The sequence below is a fragment of the Strongylocentrotus purpuratus genome, unplaced genomic scaffold (genome assembly GCF_000002235.5).
Source record: "Strongylocentrotus purpuratus isolate Spur 01 unplaced genomic scaffold, Spur_5.0 spur5_scaffold_20, whole genome shotgun sequence".
Classification (NCBI taxonomy): Eukaryota; Metazoa; Echinodermata; class Echinoidea; order Camarodonta; family Strongylocentrotidae; genus Strongylocentrotus; species Strongylocentrotus purpuratus.
This window is the reverse complement of record NW_022145606.1, coordinates 20884912-20906809: the sequence shown is the minus strand read 5'-3', so window position 1 is coordinate 20906809 and position 21898 is coordinate 20884912. Positions and strand designations below refer to the sequence as shown.

General features: G+C 36.8%; 1 protein-coding gene across 2 annotated transcripts; it reads right to left on the bottom strand.

The window, feature by feature from the left end:
• Positions 1-520: 520 nt before the first annotated feature.
• LOC753553 (rab11 family-interacting protein 1-like) lies at positions 521-21210 on the bottom strand. 2 transcript variants are annotated; one of them, XM_030993014.1, is made up of 10 exons: positions 21069-21210; positions 18294-18464; positions 14401-14542; positions 12374-12505; positions 11698-11861; positions 10694-10812; positions 9778-10035; positions 7390-7690; positions 5709-5887; positions 521-4163 (listed from the first exon to the last, which is right to left on the bottom strand). In XM_030993014.1, exons 2-10 carry the CDS (start codon positions 18340-18342, stop codon positions 4011-4013), a joined length of 1497 nt encoding a protein of 498 aa, XP_030848874.1. In that variant the 5' UTR covers positions 18343-18464; positions 21069-21210; the 3' UTR covers positions 521-4010. The 2 variants fall into 2 exon arrangements, with proteins under 2 accessions (XP_030848874.1, XP_030848875.1); XM_030993015.1 differs by having other exon boundaries at positions 18294-18460.
• Between the last annotated feature and the right edge of the window lie 688 nt (positions 21211-21898).

Here is a 21898-nt window from a genome sequence, read left to right as displayed (position 1 = left end):
CCCTGACTAACAACAACAAATTAGCCTGGAGCCCTGTCACTATCAACTTGGAGGTGAACTACCGATTAGGGTCCTGTTTCATTAAACTTGTTATCAATAACAAATACTACATTTCTACGACTTGTTTGCTCTCGGCCAATCAAATGCCACCATTTCAGTAGCTATTGGTAACAGGGCCCAGAAGTTTCAACATCTTCACAGCAATTGGGGATAACTAAATTTACATAAACTACAAGTGGCAAGAAAATAAACAGGTATATACAGATAATACCCTCTATATTAAAGTAAGCGCATACGTTGGGTACACATCTATTACATTTGAATGTCTACAAAATTGTCCCAGTACAATACAGAATAAAAGGAAAATGAATACAAAATGGAACAAAATGAAGCTTAACAAATTTAGCTGTCTACCTTTACTTTAACATGTTGGCTACAGAATTCTCTAATCCCTAATTGGATTCCTACAGGAAATACCCAGTTCAAGTAGGTAACAGATTAAAATTTACATTTTTTTTCCTTTTTAGCAGAACTTCTTCCACAATTCAGTACATTATTTGCTTAGTATAAATGTTTCTATCAAACGTGAGTAGTAACAATTGAAACACAAGTACTTTCTGGTACATCCCTAAAATCAGGGATATAACAGTCAAACCACACTAAACACGTGTGTTTTGTATATTTTTTGTCTAGAATAGGTGTATTTAGGTTTATCTTGCAAGTATGCAGAGACACAATCTCCTTTCTTCTGTTCTAAGGCACATGTTTTTATCAACAACAAAGAAAGATCCACATGCATGATTCTTTGTTGTACCCATCGTTGATAGGAACAATTGGTTTCTAAAACAAAATAGCATCTAAAAGCACACACAGCCTATATAACATTATATAATGTAACGTTTTTTACAGCTCATAGAGGCATTTCATGAAAATAAAAGAGAAATAAGTGTCAGCAACATGAAAATATTTATTTGAAAAAGCAATAAATAAAGAGCATACCTTGTGAATATAGGATACTAAAAGGCTCATTCATGAACAATACTTGGGTAGCTTTAACCAGTTGACTACTAAATTGTATAGTTCCCATAGGCTTAACACAGGACCACCAGGTTCCCGTAAGCAAAGGGTTAATAGTGAAATTTAGTGGCAGGAAAAGACGCGTCCGCAATGCAAAATGCATAATTGTTGAAAATCATAATTTTAATGATCTAACAGACGTAGAACTACATCACTAGGATATATAGCTGGTAAATGCATGTACAGTCTTGACAAGGCTTATTGCTAACTAAACTTTCATGAGAGTTTAACATGTCAAGAAGAGCTGTTAATTAACAAACATCACTAATAATTATGCACATTGCATTCCAAATGCTTCAATTGTGAAACAAACTGAGCAACCTTTTAATTCAAAAGTGGTATTTTGGCAGTATTCATCGGACCGATATTTTTCTGCTTTTGATTTTGTTGTAGCAGTGTGATTTACTTATTTAAATAGTATTTTCTGAAAACTTTGTTGTGGTTTTGTGGCGCAGGGTCACAAAAAGCTACCCAAAGCTTACCAAATTCAGGTTGCTTTCTTAAAAGATATATTAGTTATGGTCAGGTAAATTTCACTGGGAAAAAAACCCAAAACATCCTGATTTTTCCCGTAATAATCTATTCCAGTAACATCTATTGCGAAAGATCAAGTGTAATGAAACCGATATATTCTTGAATTTTCTAAATCTACTGAAAGATGGACTGTTTGTTGCAAGCTTTTTATCCTCAACTCTTTAATATTAGAGTTAAATCATTTGAAGCATTGCCACATAATATTTAAATTACATGTACTGACTGAAGAATAACATAATAAATAACCAGTAAATAAGAGTGAGCTACATGTTAACTATGCAATTAAACTAGTTTGTCAGCAGAAAATAGTACTGTTTTAGAAGTAAAGATACATCTGTTATGAATCTGATGAATACGAATTTGAAATATCTACTGTTCAATTGGCTTGTACCACAAGCTAGTACTTTGTAACTCAACTACGTGTACTTGAATGAAGAAATAAAAAGATACAGATCTTATATGTCATCTAACTTAAAAGTATCCCCCCCCCCCCAAAAAAAAGGAACAAGACAGTACTTCCCCCATAAAACAAATCTCTCAAAAAGCAATAGAACTTTGGGAGGTGTTCAGGAGTTAGTACTTTGCAACTCAACTACGTGTATTTGAATGAATAACTGAGAAGATACAGAACTCACATGTCATCTACCTCAAAGATATCCCCCATCTCAAGGATATCCCCCAAATCATCAACAGGAGATTCCTAACCACATGAAACAAATCTCTAACACAGAAATAAAATTCAGGAATTTGTTGTGGTCGTGTCTCTATTGTACTTGGTACATTACCAAAAGAATAAAGTGACTGTTGAATGCATTAAAAGTACATGTAGATACTAGAACTTGGTAAAACACATAGGCCGTAAACCTGAACCCGGACATCTGAAACCTAATCACAATCAAACCTCCATATTTTAAGAAATAAGATCTGAAAAAAATTGCAGGAGGAAACGTTGGATCACCAGATCTTGTACGACCACACTTGGATATAAGAATGAACTTGAGGTATTCCACATCCTGAGCTATTTATTTTGATCGTCTACTCAAATGCAGCTTGTGTGTGTATGTGTGTGCAATTGGGTTTTGACAGACATATATCAGTCAGATATGACTATTTACGTCTGGGGATCGACCTTCAATGTCACCATCCAAAAACTGTGACTCAGTTTCGAACCAGGGTCTGCCTGAGCCAGTTTGCAGGTAAAGACAGAGAGCTGACCAAGTGAACGTACCGCTAGACCAACTCACATCTCCCTTGAAGCAAAAGTGATGCATCAATCATCTCAGATGTTGCTGCAAGTCAGAATGACTTATGATGAACTCTATGACTTCTTTTAACAGCAAACTATTGACTGTAGCTCTCTTCACAGGTTCACGTACGAGGTATTCAACTTTTTTTTGTGTTGACAACTTCATGTAACAAAAGCAGTCATTACTCGCTCATTTTACTGGGCAGTTTCATCAGACATTGTGATACATGTACGCACTTCTGTCTGATTGGTGCCTTAGCAGTTCGAAACAAGTCAGACCTGTGCTACCACTGATGCCTAATGCATTATGGAGCTGTCTTCATACATAGTAGAATCCAGTTTGTTGGCCATTTTCATACACATACTAATATGAACGTATTGTATAGCTTTTGTAGAACGTGATGCCCTGACAAGATGAAACCTACAAGTGTTTTCTTGCATGGCTACACATTGCGATTCTGCTGGCACTGCGGAAGCCACACACATTTCAATCATGAGGTTTGTCAATACATTTAGGACAGCAGATTTCTGGCAGCTCTCCTCCTTTTGGCAGCTTGATAGCGCTCCGTTGCTGCCGTATTGGTTGTTGTAGCCACAGGTCGCCTCCAATTACTCTCTAAACAACAACGTATTACCATGAAAATTCATGATCAGATTACACACAAATGTGCTAACCAACACGATACAAGTCATGAATATTCAAATCACCCTTTTCTAAAATGAAGTTACTATTCAGGGACCTGTATTAACATCAAATTCATGATTAATCGTATCTACCAACAAATTAATGCTTCAATCAAGCGCAACTTGACAATGAACAGTAAACAATTAATTTTACATTAGAGATAGATACAGTGCATGGTACGATACAATGAATTATAGCAATACTGAAGATACAGTTCGATCTTACGACTGAATGTAAGATGACTTATATGACATCATAGCCATGAATTTTCAAGGGCACCTCTGTACTGTTGAGTTGTACAAACCTTGGTGAAGAGCTATAACATGATGGGACAATTCCAACCATGATGCAGAGTAGTAGCTTTACAATGTATGCGTCAAGCTCTTTAATCTGTTGAACGTTATCCAATAATAAGCTTCGATCCTATCTCTTTACCGTTGAGTCGTACAAACTGTGATGAAGAGAGTTCTATAACTTGATAGGACGATTCATATCTAGAAGATCAGGCGATTCCATCATCACGCGGAGTAGAAGCTTCTCAATGTAAGCCTCGAGCTCTTTAACCTGTTGAATGTTATCGGATAATATAGATTCCTGCTGCTGTACTAGTTGTACGAGTTGCTGTTGATAATGAACAGAAAGAAGATACAGATTTATTACTTCATATTTTTTGTTGAACTGGTTTATTGATTAACCCTACGTTAACTGGGATGGGAGGTCAATTTGACCCCCCCCCCCCCCCCCCCCGTAGAAATTTGTGACTTCTTCAAAACCGCGCCATATATAAAATTTTCCTTTCATGACTTTTTTCTTTTGAGTCTTACGCATCTTTTAAAAAAAAAAATTCAAAAATTGGACGTATAGTTACAAAGTCACGTGACCTTTTGTCTTCGCATGTCAGCCCAAAAATCGCTCATTTTTTGTGATTTGTGTACAAAACATATGGAAATGTCATTTTTCCTAAAAAAGATAAAACATTGGTTATTTAGTCTTGTTTAAAGTTTAGGTGTTTGTTTTGCGGTCAAAATAGTTGAATTGTAGTTAAGAATGAAATAAAACAACAACAACAAAAAAAAAGAAATACATAAGTTAAAAAAAAACAATGAAATACATAAGAAATTATCAAAACAAGAGATAACATAAGGAATAACCTGGCTCCTCCAACTTTTTTGTGTTGTATTATTATTCCAAATGGTCTAACAAATATATGTAGTGAAAAAGAATGCTTAAATATGAATAATGTATAATTTATAGAGAAAAATGTGAATTTTATGACCTTATTTGCATAAATTACCATAAATATGCAAATAAGTGAATTTTCAAAAAACTGAAATTGCCATAGTATTCTATACACTTCACTTGACATGTATGCAAATGTTTGCGGCGATCGACTGTGAAACGTTTGTGATCTTGGGGGGGGGGGGGGGTCAAATTGACCCCCCCCCCCCCCCCTCCCGTAAAAACCTGGTCTGAAATAGCCCAGTTAAATAGGGTTAAAAAGCATTTATTCAAAATGGCAAAATATTTTTAAAATACATCAAAATGCAATACATTCAAAATTGGTTTGATGAAATACAGTACGGTAATACATTTTGATGCATCCAAAACCTCACAGCAGACGAGAATACTGATGTGCTACATGATTAACCTTTTCCAATCGCTGCCACACATTTTAATATTGAGCGTAAGTCTATGGCTCATCGTATATTCATCAAACTTAAAGATAAGGTTGAGTTCTGGTCATGCGATTGCATTGTGAAAGAAACGGTGTGAAATCAATCAGAAAAGATTGATCATCTAGCATATAAATATTGGTGTGTACTGCAAGGTTCTGGATCATCAAAATGATAAGAAATTTGGTCCAATCTTGGTATTAAGTTACAAGCACTATAAACAGAAAGATGTATAAGGGACTACACAAACATGTGGCATAAAAATCGGTTCCAATTTGTATGATGTTACATGCGTTAATTAGAATATTGAAACATTTGAAAACCATGCTTTTCAGGAAATATTCTTTGTCTGATGTTCTTCCAAACTTGCATACTAACAATGATAACGCTCACAAATTATTGTTCACCTCTTCCCAGAACTCAACCTTCTCTTGAAGATCAATCATAATTACTCTTTATACGCTGCCCTGGATATGTAAAAGCTGGCACTGACCTGTTTTGAAAGTGTATCGTACTTGCTAGTCGAGCTGTGCTTCCTATGTTTCTCCTTGCTCTCTTGAGTCATCTTCCGAAGGTCAGGGGTCGTGCCACCATTGTTGACTTGACTTAACTCTTCCACAGTGAAACAAGCACTCGATGCTTTCTTGTGTCGGTTCTCTCTTCTGACATTCTCTGTATTAAAAGATAAACACAAAATACAGTAAAACCTCTACAATAAGACCACTCAAGAGAAACATGACAAGTGGCCTTTATAGGCAGGTGGTCATTACATATTTGCTAAAGGTTTCAATGAGGTGTCGTGGATGAGTGAATACGTCGCCGGACTGTCAATCACAAGGTCCGCGGTTCGAGTCCTTTGGCAAGATATTGATCTACATTTGCCACTCTCCACCCAGGTGTTAAATGGGTACCAGTAGGAAGAAATTCCTTAAAATGCTGTGAGCGTCAAAATCGACAGCCTAGCATAGCCGGGTAATGTTGGAGCGCCTTGAGGACCTTGCAAGGTTGATACTTTATATAAGAATCCAATATTATTATCATTATTTCATATTCAAGGGAAACCAAAATTGTGGTCTTAATGTACAGGTGGTCGCTAAAGCAGGTATGACTGACACAGTCTAACCTGTCTACTAAGGCCACCCAGGGGAAACAGAAAAACTAGCCACCGTAGACAGGTGGCCTTCCTAGACAGGTTCTACAACATACATATCTTCCCAAGGGAGACAAATTACATGGCCACTTTAGACAGGTGGCCTTTATAGAGAGTTTGCCACTGAGACATGTTTGACTGTAGATGAATAGCATAGCATTGTTACTCTACAAGATTCTCCTGTTAATATGTAATAGTGCATGTATACATCATCATTGTATAGCATCAGTTTTTCCAATGCAGTAGGGATGGACGATTCATTTTCCTTAATCATTTGACAAAGCATCATAACATTTCCCAGGCTTTAGCCGAGCTCCCAGTAAAAAATGTGAGCATTCAAGAAATTTCTTTCCACAGGGTACCACGTTAAAAAATGTAATAATGTTAATATGTGATGAGCGTATCGGTCTGAAAATAGTGGGTTATTTGGCAAAGTCAAGATGATGAAGACAGGCATTTTAGGTATGGGAAACGTAAGATAATAACTTTTCCATATGGAGTGATTAGTGAAGAAACTGCAGAGCATTACAAAGGGCATGTTGGTCAAAAAACTGAAGGCTAAACCTTGTGATTGACAACACATGTTATTTGGTTAAACCCATGAATGGTGTCAAATTCCCCATGAGAGCCCACTACTATGCTTCTTTAAAGCCTGCCTGTACTAGTTTGGCCAGGAGGAATTAGAGCACCCAGCGTGGTCACTGACAGGTGGCTTTCTCATCAACTCAGCTCTCAATCAATATAAGAAAAAGAGGATCATGGGAGACCGACAGGCACCGCTTGGGCATTGTTTTTTATATAGAGGGAGCAAGTTGAAGTAGCTACAAGAATCACAGTGGGGCTGTAACATGAAAACTGGGGGGTGTTTCACAAAACTTGTCATCAGTGACAAATGACAGTCTTTGTTATAAGCTACTGAAATCCTTGCTTCTGATTGGTTATCAGCAGATTCGTCACTGAATTTTGTAATATGTCATTGAAAAAAGGCTTTATGAAACAGCGCCCTGATGGCTACACTACATACTTCCTCTTGGCAGTGTGGCAAGACTGGAGATATCTCCTTGCTCTCTCTCCTTCTTATCCTTCAGCAGACTCTCCTCAGACACGGCTCGGTGGAGGGCCGTCGGAGGGGCGAGCAGCGAACCCCCTAAACTAGACACGCCCAGATGAATACCGGGGTTGCGGAACCCATCTGTTTCGTCTGGAGCTGAATTGCCATGGTCATAATGATGCCCATGTTCGTGGATTGGTGTAGGAGGCAAAGAGGAGGACATGTAGCGTAGGTCAGGTGTGCTTTTACCTATCTTGTCGAGATGCTCTTTGCTCTGAGGAAATAAAATGAAAATTTAAAACATTTATATAGATTTAACTGGCCATGACAGAGATACATAATGACCGAGTCTAAGTTCCCTGATGCTAGCTGGATGGGACCGATCCATATCAGGCTAACCATTGGGTGCAATTCGTGTACACAAAGCCAATGGCAAAACCCAGAAGAGTGAAAGTATCAGGGATTATATACCTCACTTAAGAAATCCAGCCATCTGATTGGTTGAAATTTTAGCCATTCCCGTAAAGAAACGGAAAATGCCAAAACCAAAATAATCCAAGAGTAAATCCTGGCAAAATTCCAGTTACCAGCAAAATAATAAAATCTTGCTGCGATACCCATTGGTTTACGTGTTAAAATGTTCTTTGAGCGAGCGCCGACACCATGCAGTGTTTTTTGTCTGCGATTCCCAACTAAATAAAAATTTCAGTCATTTTTCATTGGTGATAAACAGACAGCTTCTCAGATTTGCTGTGATGTTTTAACCAATCTTTACTCGATAAAAGGATAAGGTAAGAATTCTTGGTAGATTTTTGTTTGAAATTGGCATATAAAAGGGAAATATCAACTGATTTAATACTCAAAAACTGGCTGTTTCTATACTGGCTCTCGGTAAATTTGCCTCCGCTGCTATCACCCTGAGGTGCACCACCCACCCAGGCACGCCTCGGGGTGATAGCAGCGGAGGCAAATTTACCTTGAGCGTATAAAAACAGCCAGTCCTCTAGTAGCAGTCAATATCTCTATAATATTGCCTGCTAGTTTGCAGACCAGGCACAACATGCATTTTTATTTGTGTGTAGATAATAATAATAATTGATGAATAATATGTAAGCTTTCAGCAAATTTGAATGTGTCTGAAGACATATATTGTGCAAATTGAATTATCTAGTGAAGTAGAGAGGACAAAATAAATTCAAGCATTTAAAGCTTATCTGCCGTAGTTTACAGGAGGGATTAGACTGCCCTGCACGGTCACTGGACAGGTGGTTATCTCATCAACTCAGCTCTCAGTAAACATAAGAAAAAGAGGATCATGGGGGACCAATGGTCACCGATTAGGCATTGTTTGTTATATAGAGGGCGCAAGTAGCTACAAGTAGTGCAGTGGGCCTTTAAGTATATTTAGAGGGGATACAACAACACATTTATAAAACACTGTTGGACAACATGTAAAAACTGAAAAGAGAAATGGAAAGAGTGCATTTAAATAGAACAGAGACTGAGAAAAGGTAGATGACATAATAATGAAAGCCCCGTCACAGATGAAAAATCAATTATTAACCGTATCAGACATCTGAGCAGGGCAATTTTTAAATGTTATTGCCCTCAAGGTTTGATGGATAAGTCAACAAAATTACAATAAGTTAGTCCGCTCAGAAAAGTCAATGGGATTTTGTGTGTAATTTGGCGGGCAATATAGGTTATACAGTAAACCAATGCGCAAATATTTTAGCCCGCTCAGAACAGTCAATGGGATTTGTGTGTAATTTGGCGGGCAATATAGGTTATACAGCAAGTCAATGGACAAATATTTTAGCCCGCTCTGAAAAGTCAATGGCAAAATGCGTGTTAAACTAGTGAGCAATAATATAGTGCCAGTTGTAATTTACATCGCGCATCAGCTATTGTAATTTACATCGCGCATCGTGTATAAGAAAATGCGCACTTTGCGTGAACTCCATTGTGACGTAACAATCACACCCTAGGCAAACTGTTTGCAGTGTATCGAAAATCTGTTAAAACACTGGATGAACAGTGCTGGTTTGACAATGTTTTTGCAACTTCTAATGTTAGGAAACCCTGTGTAGCCTACATAATTTAAGAGTATAAGATAGTAAGAATTTCTTGTTTGCTCTAGATGTCTGATGTGGTTAATAATAGTAATATTGACTGCCTAATTCAGGGCAATACGACATATATCACCCTCACCTTCAGTTCGGGCGATATATGTCGTATTGCCCAGAAGGCAGTCAATATTACTTAATTATTACACCCTTCTTGCTCTTGGCAAACAGAATATTGAACAAAGAAGGAACAGAAAAAAAGACAGTCAAGCAGCACAAAAGATAATTCACTCACCAATGCTTTTGAGATGTTACCCAATGCTGTTTTAACATTTCTTCCGATTCCCCCCTTGCCCCTTGCTGAGCCGGTCAACCCTCCTGGCCGAAACCTGTTAGAGGGAGGGGGCTTCTGAATGGGCGGGGTAGGGGGCTGTGATCGGAGATCCCTTGCCTGGTCGACGACGTCGGGTGTCGAGTATCGATGATGGTGCGTGGTACGGAAGTCATCACTCATAGAAGAAGCGACAGATTGAGAGTCATCTGAATAGAAGGCCTATGTGTGGGACAAAGCAGAAAGCACGATGTTATATACCACATAGCACGAACCTTGCATTGCGATTGGGCTAAATGAGGTCACATGACGAATACGAGATTGCATATCTTGGTGGTAATAGTGATAGTCAAAACTATTGCATATGTGATAGTCTGTTTTCAGTGATGCCAAATAGACTGACATGCAAGGAGCTAATGGGTCATCATTTTGCAAAATATCATTGTCAGATATGCGGAGGCGATTGAAACATAGGTACAATGTAAATGTGAAGAGTTCATGTGCAACAATGCTTAAGCAGATGACTAGTGCATAGAAGCAGCTCACTACTGCATGGTAAATGGCAAGTAGCACGGTGCACTATCTTCGCGGGGTGAAGGCGAAATCACCTTGGTGATAATATTATTATCCATTTCAGGTGTTGATTACCTCAAAAAAATCCTTTTATACACCAGTATAGATTTATCATGCACTGGAAACATTTAAAATAATCTTGAAGCCTTTGGTAACTGTATATCTGACTGACATGAGCGCTATACAATAACCCAATATTATTATTATTACTATTATTATAATCTGGGACAGGGTGATTATTTGGGTGTGGCATATTTAAAGAGTTATATGCTACCTTCCCTGTGAGAGTTTTGAATGTGATGCTTACCGGGTCATTGAACTGTAGCTCTCGGTTGATATCATTGAAGTATTCATCATTCGCAGAATCTTTTCTTGAATCTTTTCTCCTAACATCCGGAGACGAGCCAGACTGTTTTCTTCTCCATGCTAGCCACAGAAATAAAATGAAGCAGAATCCCAAGTTAGATTAACAGGAAGGTGTTTCACAAAGACTAAGACCGACTTAAATTAGACTTGAACTATGGCAGGCTGTTCATGCCACTAGTTCCCTTTACCATATCTGGCATTGGTTTCTCAAGGGGCGTACAAATCATGCTCACATTTCTACAGAATTTACCTATTTTGATAATTCATTATTAAAGGAAAAAAATTGCAATGAGGCACTTTACAAAGACTGACATGTACGCACACATGTACATGTATGCATTACAGATGGTTACATTACGAAAATGAACTGTTATCAACCAACTTTAAGGGCTACTTGAGTTCTGTTTTCAGACCGCAATTGCCTTCAAAGTGCATGGTTATTGCTCTTATTCTTATCTATGACATTTCTAGTGCCCTTAGAGGACCTAAAATTGCAATGAAGGTAATTTTTGACCCCAAAATGTGTGAAATTTAGCCAATACGATCATACCAATTCAGCTCCACTTTCAAAAAAATATGATGACCATTAATTAATTAATTAATTAATAATAACAATACATGGGCCGGCTTGTTGGGCTTAATATAACCAACACAAAAAAGCCAACATCGGCATTGGCTGAAATACAACATAAAAGGCGCTTTTTTGATTTGTCAACAGCTTTTTCAAATTATTGAATACTTGTGGTGGTACACAAGTATTAGAAATCGTTATATTTATGGATTGAACAGATGTCTCTGAACCGATTTTGATCAAACAAAGATGATTTTGTCATTTAAATTGTATGTTCTATCAAATTTGACACTCAGTTTTTCATTATCTCACACAAAAATTATTTTGTATGTAGCACCCTCTGCAAAAGAACTCAACTATCCCTTTAAACTTACCAGGTGAGGGCAGCAAATTGAGCAATGCTGGCTTCTTCTCTTGAGCTTTGGCCTGCAGCTGAGCCACATCTTCCCTGTAAATGATCTGAACTGTGACCTCCAGCTGACCTCTGTCCCCCAGCTTCTTGGCCTCCTTGCCTTTCTTGGGCTGTAACTTGTACCATCTAGATATAAAGTAATGCAGTAAATGATTATAATCCGTTCTTGTATAAAATAACACATTATGAGATTAAACCTGACTGATATGAAATCATGTGTATGCTTGTATAATGTAAGTACATGTAAGCAACCAGGGAACCAACAACATTAGGTCCTCTCTGAGGGACTTGGTAATGAGGATTAATGTCTTACGAAAAGGCACTAGCGCATCAAATTGTTCTTTCAAATGAGCCATAGTGCCTTCCTAATGGTAAATAAAGAGAACTTACCTGCCTACTTTGGCAAGACATTTGCCATTCTCTACCCATGTGAAATGAACGAGGTAAAAATTCCTTGAATGCTTTAGTCAGCTAAGCTACAGCCATGCAGGGTAATAATGTGATACTTGGTACTAAGTGCAATAGAGTATACTAATATAGTAGCTGCAATGTATACCTTGTAAATAGATATATTATTATTATTATTAAATAAAGGTGTCACAAAAATTTTATTAGCTACACTTCGAAGATCAACTTACTTTTTGATGCTCTTTCCATATGAAGCTGCTACACCACTCAGAGATACCTCTACTCTCCCTAAAAAGCGTTCTCGTAAAAAGTCTGAATGGCAGACTATGAGTTCTAGAGTCCCTCCCTGGTCTGCTATCACACTGCAAGAAAAAAAACAAAAAACATTGAATTATTAAAATTTAACAACAGAAAATGGTTGAAAAATACGTGTCCCGCGTTAGAGTCACTGAAATTACCTAGGCATCTATATTTATTACTGGTATTTACATTGGACATACAAGCTTTGTTTTGTATAAAGTATTCCATAAACATTCTGCTGTCCTTACATTATACATTTAAAGGTGAAATTCAAAGAAAATCACAAATATGTCAACTAATGTATGACTAGAAACTGGTAATCTAACGGATGGCCATCGTACAAGTTATACATGTACACATGTAGGTCAACTACATATCGGGTGATCTATAAAAAATACAAATACAACCACCTCCATAGCAGCTGGGATATACCAGAGATTCGCCGCAAAAATAACGATGTTTTAATGACGTCACTATATGGACCAACACTGCCCAAGCAGACGACATCCCATAGAGAATGAACATAATTGCAAAGCTATTATTTGTCAAATTATAATGAGTTTAGTGTATATAAATGTAATGGCATGTCAAACCATTCAAAAGGGGATATGACCCAATTCTGATAATCTTTTGCTTGTAAATACACAGGATAGGGGTTAAATAACAATCAAAGAAACCAGACTTTCAAATTGAAAACCCCCTGGAATGATATTAAGGACGGCATTTGTTCCCTCTTGAAACTCCGAACATACCCCGGTGTGTGCAGCTGAATATACAATGGCATCTTATTTTGTTTACAAGCGACAGATTCCTTTATTTTTGTATCGCTGCATTTGTCATCAAAATAAAACCATGCGCGGTGTTAAGAAAAAATCAATGAATATCAACTTTAAGACGTGACAAGTGGAAAAATGGACAGAATAGAATAGTGGGTGGAAGTGTAATTCATGAAAGATTTGAACATGCCTTAAATATATAAATTGAATCCCATACTCCTCCTTTAAAAAAAAAATCAAAAAAATTATTAAATGTGTTTTTCAAACCTTAGAATTTAAATTGTCAGATTATGTGAAAAATGGAATATATATTTGTTATTAAAGATAATACTGGACAGTTTCAAGCTAGGTAAATTGTACAGTCTGGTGACATATCCACTAGACCACAACTCCTCGACTATACTCTACTTTGGAAAGGTGTTGTGGTCTAGCTTGACTATGGATCAAAGGGTTCACGGTTTGAGTCCCGCCGCGGCACCAATATCCTTTGGCAAGACATCAATCTAAATTTGCCACTCCACCCAGGTGTTAAAAGGTTACCGGTAGGAAAGAATTCCTTGAATGATGTGAGCACCGATAATGGTATTGGTAGCCCAGCCCAGCAGAGCAGGGGCAATATTGGAGCGCCTTGAGCACCTTGTGTGGTAGATATGTGACTTATCAAAATATCCAATATCATTATTATTACTAACAACTTTAAAGCCCCACTGCACTACTTATAGGTACTTGCGCCCTCTATATAGCAAACTATGCCTAATCGGTGCCTGTTGGTCCCCCATGATCCTCTTTTTGTTATGTTAATTGAGAACTGATTTGAAGAGATCTTGCAGGGAGGTCTAATCCTCCTTGCCCATCTAGTGCAGATGGGCTTTAAAATGCAAAATAGATACCGGTAAACAATATATTAGAATGTCCTGAGGCCTCCTGCTTTTTCCCTTGTAAGAAACTTGCTAAACATACATAAGATATATCCATTCTCCCCATTATCTCTTATTTTTTAAGCAGATTATGTTTTCATGATGGTTTGGCACCAATCAATATATATTTGTTTGCTTGTATTTTAACTTAGAAACATATTTTGTCAAACTTACATGTTAATATTCATTTGTATGATGTTTCTTTGTATTGATATGAAAAAAAGTGAAAATAAAACAAACAAACAAACAAACAAATAAACTTACAATTCACATTCTTCATTCCAGATGGGTCTCTGTGTCTTCTCTAAGACGGAGGTAGCAAATTTATTCTTGTTTAGAGTGAACGTCACAAAGGCGTTGTTGGAGTCATCCTTGCCCTTGTACAGAAGATCCCTGGCTTGGTGGGCTACATGCAAAAAGGACACAAGTGTTAATTTGTTAAAAATGAGAGATTCACATTGACAAACTGGGGTTGTATTCTGAAAACAATACCGGTATTTATTTCATGTAAGGGAAAATGTAGTTAACTGTCATGACAAATTCAAATTGCACAGAATTAACACTTAATGTTGAGGTTCATTGATTTTTTTTAAAGATTTCAAGTCTACATAATTTTTATAATTCTCTTGTGGTCAACATTTTGCCATTTGCGCTACCTGAATTGAACACTAATGGGCTCCTTGTTTGTTTGTTTTTTTCCTTTCTTTAATATTTGTTTGCTATCAAGGTTGGATTTTGGTTGGCTATGTATGTTAGTAAAATGGCATTTGATATCAATAATGTATAGTGTACAAGGCCCAGTGCCACTCCATTATATATCTAACACTTTATTTATTGAAGATGCTGGTCGACAGAATATTGATTTTCATTTACAATATCTTACATCCTGTATTTTGATATGGTTGTGAAGAACATTGTGATATCAATATGTTTCAATAAATATGGTCATGGTTTTTGTGTAAATGTAAACTTCCTTAAATACATGTAAGTTATGTTTATTGGATTTGTATTGTTTTGGTTCTCTTGTTTAAAAATAAATTTGCCTTGTTTTGCAATGTACATGTACACATGTAACTACTGTAGATAGGAAAACAAAGGAACTCCCTACTGTGCTATTGTAGTCGCCTTCATGTATGATCTTGTTTCACATCAGCTATGGGACTGGTTTTAACTAATCAACTTTTTTTTCTTTAAATCAATAATAATAATTATCTACATACATGTACTGTACATTCTCATCTACAGCTGTACACTTTGTCCTTTGTTACAGTGTAGACACTACTCTCTCTACCCCACCCTACCTGTATCTCTCTCTAGTCTCTACACCACCCCACCCTCTCCCCCTCCCCTCTTCCCCCTCTCTCTCTCTCTCTCTCTTCCTCTCTCTCTCTCTCTCTCTCTCTCCCTCTCTCTCTCTCTCTCTCTCTCTCTCTCTCCATTTCTCTACCATGACCATGTCAACTGGAATTCACACTTAACACACTTTAATTATGAGACTTTGTAAACATGTCAATTCCGAGTGAGCAAACATACACCTGTGTATGTTAATGTGTGTCAGCACTCAGCAGTTGAACTGCCTCTGATCTTGAGCAATATTTACATTTTGGGCATGTACAGGATTATATCATTCAGAAGGAATGTTTATAACCAACCAACTTAACAGGAAACCCCACCACAAGAAATTACTTTAATATCTATTCTGAGAGATTTATTGTATTCTTACCCATTAAGGTGCCATAATGAAGTGTATAAAAGCAAGAGTTTCTCAGCATGTATACCAGTATAATACAATTGTTTAATACAAATTGTTTGTACTCCTTGTAATTGTAAAATTGAGGTGTTTTTTGTTGTTTGGTAAATCAAGAATAAAAGGTGGACTGGTTGAATACTTTTACAAGTCATGTAAAGCTTTAATATATCAAGAAACATTACTGGGACAAACCAATGGTTGTCAATTTAGTTAAAGAATTACAAAATTTGGATAAGGGTAATAATGGTTAAGTTATTGTACATACTTAAAAGAGAGAGAGGGAGAGAGAGAGAGAGAACAGAACAATCAACCACTACATGTATGTAAATCATCAATATCAACCACTATGTAAATCAACAATGATCAGCCCATATTCCCCCAAATATTCATGCTGACAAATTGTCAACCCAATGGCACCACCACAACAATGAATGAGTCAGTGATAATTGCACACAAACACAAGGTTCATTCAGTGATGAACCCCTACTACATGTACATACTACACCCCTGTTTGATACTATAGTCTTTAAGTCAGACCCTTGTCAAACGTGTGCAGTTATTGTTGTGGCTAAAGCCTACATACATGTAGTTGTAAGACCTGCATGTGCACCACATTATGTACAGCTAAAGCTATTGATGACTCACTCCAGAGTCAATAAAATACAATTTATTTTTGTATTCATGGATGTTTTGTATTTTTAGGAGTACTGTACGTGCATACTGTACATGCTTTGCCTACTGTAAGCATTTGCTCTCACAGATCTTCCTTCTCCAAATCTATTTTAAAACTGTCTCAAGTTGCATGTGCATCATCTGCAAAATCAACCTTCTGGTCCCATATTTCTAAATTTAAAAGAAATTGTGTTAGCACTACCAAGAAGAGTCCCCCTAAGGCCCCTATATATTTTAACAGGTGTACATGTACCGACAGGTTTGTTCATAATGCATACAGTGTAACAAGGTTTCACTCAGTAGACTAGAACCATCAAACAGAGACAGACAAAGGTTATTGAGATATTATTTCATTACATGGCATTTATCACCTGGTAAACTCAATCCATTACACACTCCATCAATATGTCACAGAAACAATAACCATTCGAGCCATTGCGATAGTTTGCAGGCATTTAAACTATTGCCAGTCGTTCTGCTCTATGTGCTTCATGCAGTGTCTGCATTAGTTACCGGTAGTTGCTTTAACAAAAGGAATTTTACTAGTCTTCCAATATGGCATTTTTTGTATTGTAATCATACGTAATGCATGTACGTGCCTCAGTACAAATTATTTCATTTCATTCATAAATGTTATGAATAATAAAGTACATCAATAGTCAGGATATACATTGTATTTATTAGTTGTTGCTACAATGTACGTAGAACAAACATTATGGCTTGCTTTTTAATATCTAACAACACGTAATGTACAGTGTACATGCAAATGATGCAATTTGTATACTGACTATTCTAACAGGTGAATCATATTAATCATTCCTATTGAGGCACTTTACAAAGACGTACAAAAAATGGCTCATTCCTTCATTCATCCAATTGATTTTTAGTTCTATTGCAGTATTACAATTTTGTTCAACTGAATTTTATCTTGTTATCATCAATCAAAAAATTACAAAAAATGCAACAACAACAAAAAGATGTAAAGAAATTAATAATGTCTAGATGTACAAGAAATTGAAGAAAACATGATTTTTGGTGATTAAATGTGCATGTTAGACTCGTTCAGATACAGTGAATATGACAGGGACAAAGGTGCTGTTTTTTGTTAACGATAACATTTGAAGATACTGTACACTTGAGTTCAGGTAAAAAAAGAAAATGAATTCTCACAGAATCAAACAAAACTTACACTGAATGTTCAAGATATTACAAATAAATGTCATTTGCCAAACAATTTTGGTAGAAAATGTATATTGCCTGAGTAATGAGCATATATATAAAGATAAGGAAATCAAGGTACACTACATGTACATGTATGTAGCCCTGACACCATTTGTGTTGTCCCATATGCATCTTTCTGTGTACAGTGCTGGTTACTTTACGAAGACTGGGCCAAATTTATTATGATTCTGATGACTCCAGAACCTTGCAGTACACACAAATACTACATGCTACATGATCAACCTTTTCTGATCCTTTCCACACCTTTTCTTTCACAATGCAATTGCATGACTAGAACTCAACTTAAAGCGTAAATGCTTCACATTTCAGTATCTTTTTTTCTTTTAGCAAAGAGCTTACGTTTTGGCATTACACGAAGGACTCTTGTTGTGATTAGTTGCAATTCTTATACACGTAAGAAAAAAACAGTGGCACCTTTGTTTGCGGTATTTCACCACGTCATATACAGTATATCTGAACAACCCTTTAATGATACATGTGCAGTCAAACTTACCTACAACTCTGCATACATTTCCCGGCAATGAAAGGGAAGAAAGTGACATTTTGAAGCTCTATGTTCTGGAATTCTCACGCTGAACACACAGTGAATGAAATGACATGTGACATCATTGTGAAGACCAGGCAGAAGCAGCACCGTATATTAGCACCTCAAGTCAATGGCTGTCTGTAAGGTCAAGGAGAAAAGGATTGAATAAAAACAAACTCTGAAAACAAAAAATATCATTCTAAACAAAAAACAGAGTTACATTACAGAGAAGTCAGTCAACTGAGAACACAATCATCAATGACAATGTTTTTTCAATAAAGATTAAAGAAGATACGCTATCTAACGGTACATGAAAAGCATGTAGTGTATGTATGCATGTACCAGTATGTATTTTTAATACATCAATGCTTTGAATAGATGACATTTGTTGTCTATTTCCAATATTTTCATAGAAACTACATTGTAAGTCTATGTAAATTACATAACATGCATACATGTACAGGTGCATTTTATTTTATTAATCATCATCATCATCTATATGATAAATAGTTTTTTTTATTTCATCATAATTTTTGGAATGCATGTAAATTATCACAAACCATTAAATCAAACTGACTTTCATGCTGCCTATTTGGATTCCTGGGCTGTGTTTCACAAAACTGTCACGCAGATACAAGTTAATACAGACATGCCATTGGAACATGTAAATTAATACAAGTTTCAATGGGATATCGGCAAATTTGTACCTAACCATGTTTTGTGAAACAATACCATGGACCCTGGGGGGTGTTTCACAAAGATCCTAAGTAGAACTTAACACTCTAAGTTGGACTTAAAAATTATGGACAGCCATTGGAGTCTTAAAATGAAATATATTCAAAAGCAGAAATTCAAGTATTTTAGACTTTTTTTTATGAATTCCACATCCAGAACATGAAATCTCCTCGATGATAGACAATATGAATGGTTTGAATAAACAATTAATGCCTTTCAAAATAACTTTTACAAAATATTTTCAAAGATGCTAATGGCTTTCCATAATTTTTAAGTCCAACTTAGAGATAAGTTCAACTTCGGATCTTTGTGAAACACCCCCCAGGTCTTCACAGTATCCATTGCTGTAAAGTAGCACATCACTTATACAGTAATAGGTTTACACTACACACCTATTTCTTTCAAGACACTCTTGTTTCTTTCTCTTAAGGTTTCAAGTTTCAACCTCCCAAGTCTTTGCATGTGACTATACTACAGGTATACACAAATGTACATCATGTACACGTTCACATTCACAGACCCTATATCATATTTTGAGTCACTTGCTGTCTTTTCAATACCGTAACATGAAATAAGTGAACTTTGCCGTTGCATTGCAGTAGACTATTTTGTCTTGATACTTGGCATGGCATATATTTATTAAAGCATGACCATTATTCAAGATAGTCTTCTTCTTCTTCTTCTTCTTCAAGATAATCTGCCTCCTTCAATACTGAAGATTCTTGCAGATGCCGTACTCTCGGCCTGATTGGGGTGTGCAGGTGGACCATTACACTGGGGTTTTCCCCTACTCTTATACAAATAGTGTAATAGTGCATGTAACATTAAAGTAAAAGCTCCCTGGAGTAAGCTGGAAGTTAGAGAACTGATTTATTACTATATAATTTACAGTACCGGTAAGGATATGATTTTGGAGCAAGCTACATGTATGCTAAGCCATAACATAATTCATAATGTAACGCATACCATTTAGAATTAAACATTTCAATTATCATTATCAATATTATACAAATAATACACAGGTGTGAGTGTGTTATGGTCGATGCAGCGCATGAAGGTAGTCACTATGGTGCAATCAAATTCATGAGGCGCTGCCGAGTGTAATTTGTGCCATTGTGAATACATGAATAGCGCTGCATCGCCATAATGTCAGAAATGAAAACCTGTATCATTTGTTTTATAAAATGGGTTGACAATCTTACTTAATTAGCAAGGCGATAACACTTTAAACCAGCAACCTTCATAACAAATAATATGTGCACACAGACGATCACAGCTGCAGTGGCTTCGTAAACAGGACTGTGCAGTGCGTGGTGCCAATTCACGTAAACATCCGTTGAATTACATGCAGCGTGCATTATGCCTTTTTGTTGCACCTTTTTAGCATGGCCGTTAAGTGTTATCACCAAAATGCACTCCCCATGCGTGTGTAAGGGGTAGGCTATGGTTAAAATTAACGCACACACACATCATGATTCATTTTGAAGCTTCTCATTGGCAAAATTCTTCAACCCATTTAATATAGACCCTAGTCTAACATTTATTATTAGACTAGACTAGACTAGATCTGATCATCTAGAACTCTAGGTTTAGATCTAGACTTCTAAATAGATTCCATGACATTTGCTCCGGCGACAATTGCTCCGCTGTAAATTTCATACACTAATCGAATGGCTAACTTCAACCCTGGATTCAACACTATCTATACTCTACCCTAAACCTAACCCTAAACCTAACATAAAACCCTATTGAAACCCTAACCCTAACCCTACATCTTAGACGAAATAAAGCCCGGAGCAATTGTCGCAGGAGCAAATGTCGTGTCACCATCCCTCCACCTCCTTCTCAGTCTTTCTTCTTCTTCCGCGCCGCCTCTTCTTCTGTTGTCTACATTCCACCATGAAAACCTATTGATGGGACTGAAGGTAAAGATTTTGACAACATTTACTATTATTTTGTTAATAAAGCTATATTTTACGAACGATTAATACACTAAATCTTACTTACTTTTAGAGGATGATAAAGACAAGTGCTCCTTATTGTCTCACGTAAAATAAAGGCAAGAGACACTCATTAATACGGCAGTACTAGAAATGCAAAATCCCAACACAAAATTTGTCTCTCACTCTCTGTTCATGTAGTCTGTAAGTTGAGCTCAGCACACAAATCATCAGCTTGCGCATAGAGCAGATACTCTCATTGTTTTGAGCTGGATAAACTTCGGGGGCAGTGTTCACATTTTGTTAATTATTATTAGGTTCGAAGTTGAACCTAAAATAACACAATTTGCCAGAGCCTAATAAAAAGGATGAGTGGACTTGTCTAGGTCCAAATAATGCGCTTACAGGTCATTGGTATTGGTATAGCTGAAATCATTTCGTCATGAGGTTTTTTTTTTTTGGGGGGGGGGGATCGAGGGCCGAAGTTGGTCGGGTTTTGTTTTGTCCTTCCCTTCTTCTTCTTTTTCTTCTTCTTCATCTTCATCTTCTTCTTCTTCTTCTTCTTCTTCTTCTTCTTCTTCTTCTTCTTCTTCTTCTTCTTCTTCTTCTTCTTCTTCTTCTTCTTCTTCTTCTTCTTCTTGATTTTGTGTTTGTGTCATTTTCGATTTTTTTTTTCTTGACTAATTATTGCTGTTTTGAAGTAGTATCATGACTGCATGCAGGGGCGGCGATCCTTCCCACACTGAACGAAATATCGGCCGGCACGACTTTCAAATTTCAGCACACTTAATTTCTAACTGATTTCAAATTTGGGCCTCCCCCCCCCCCCCCCCCCTTCCTTAGAAATCGTTGATCCGCGCCTGCTTATGGCACCGGAAAAGGGGGACCTATCAGATT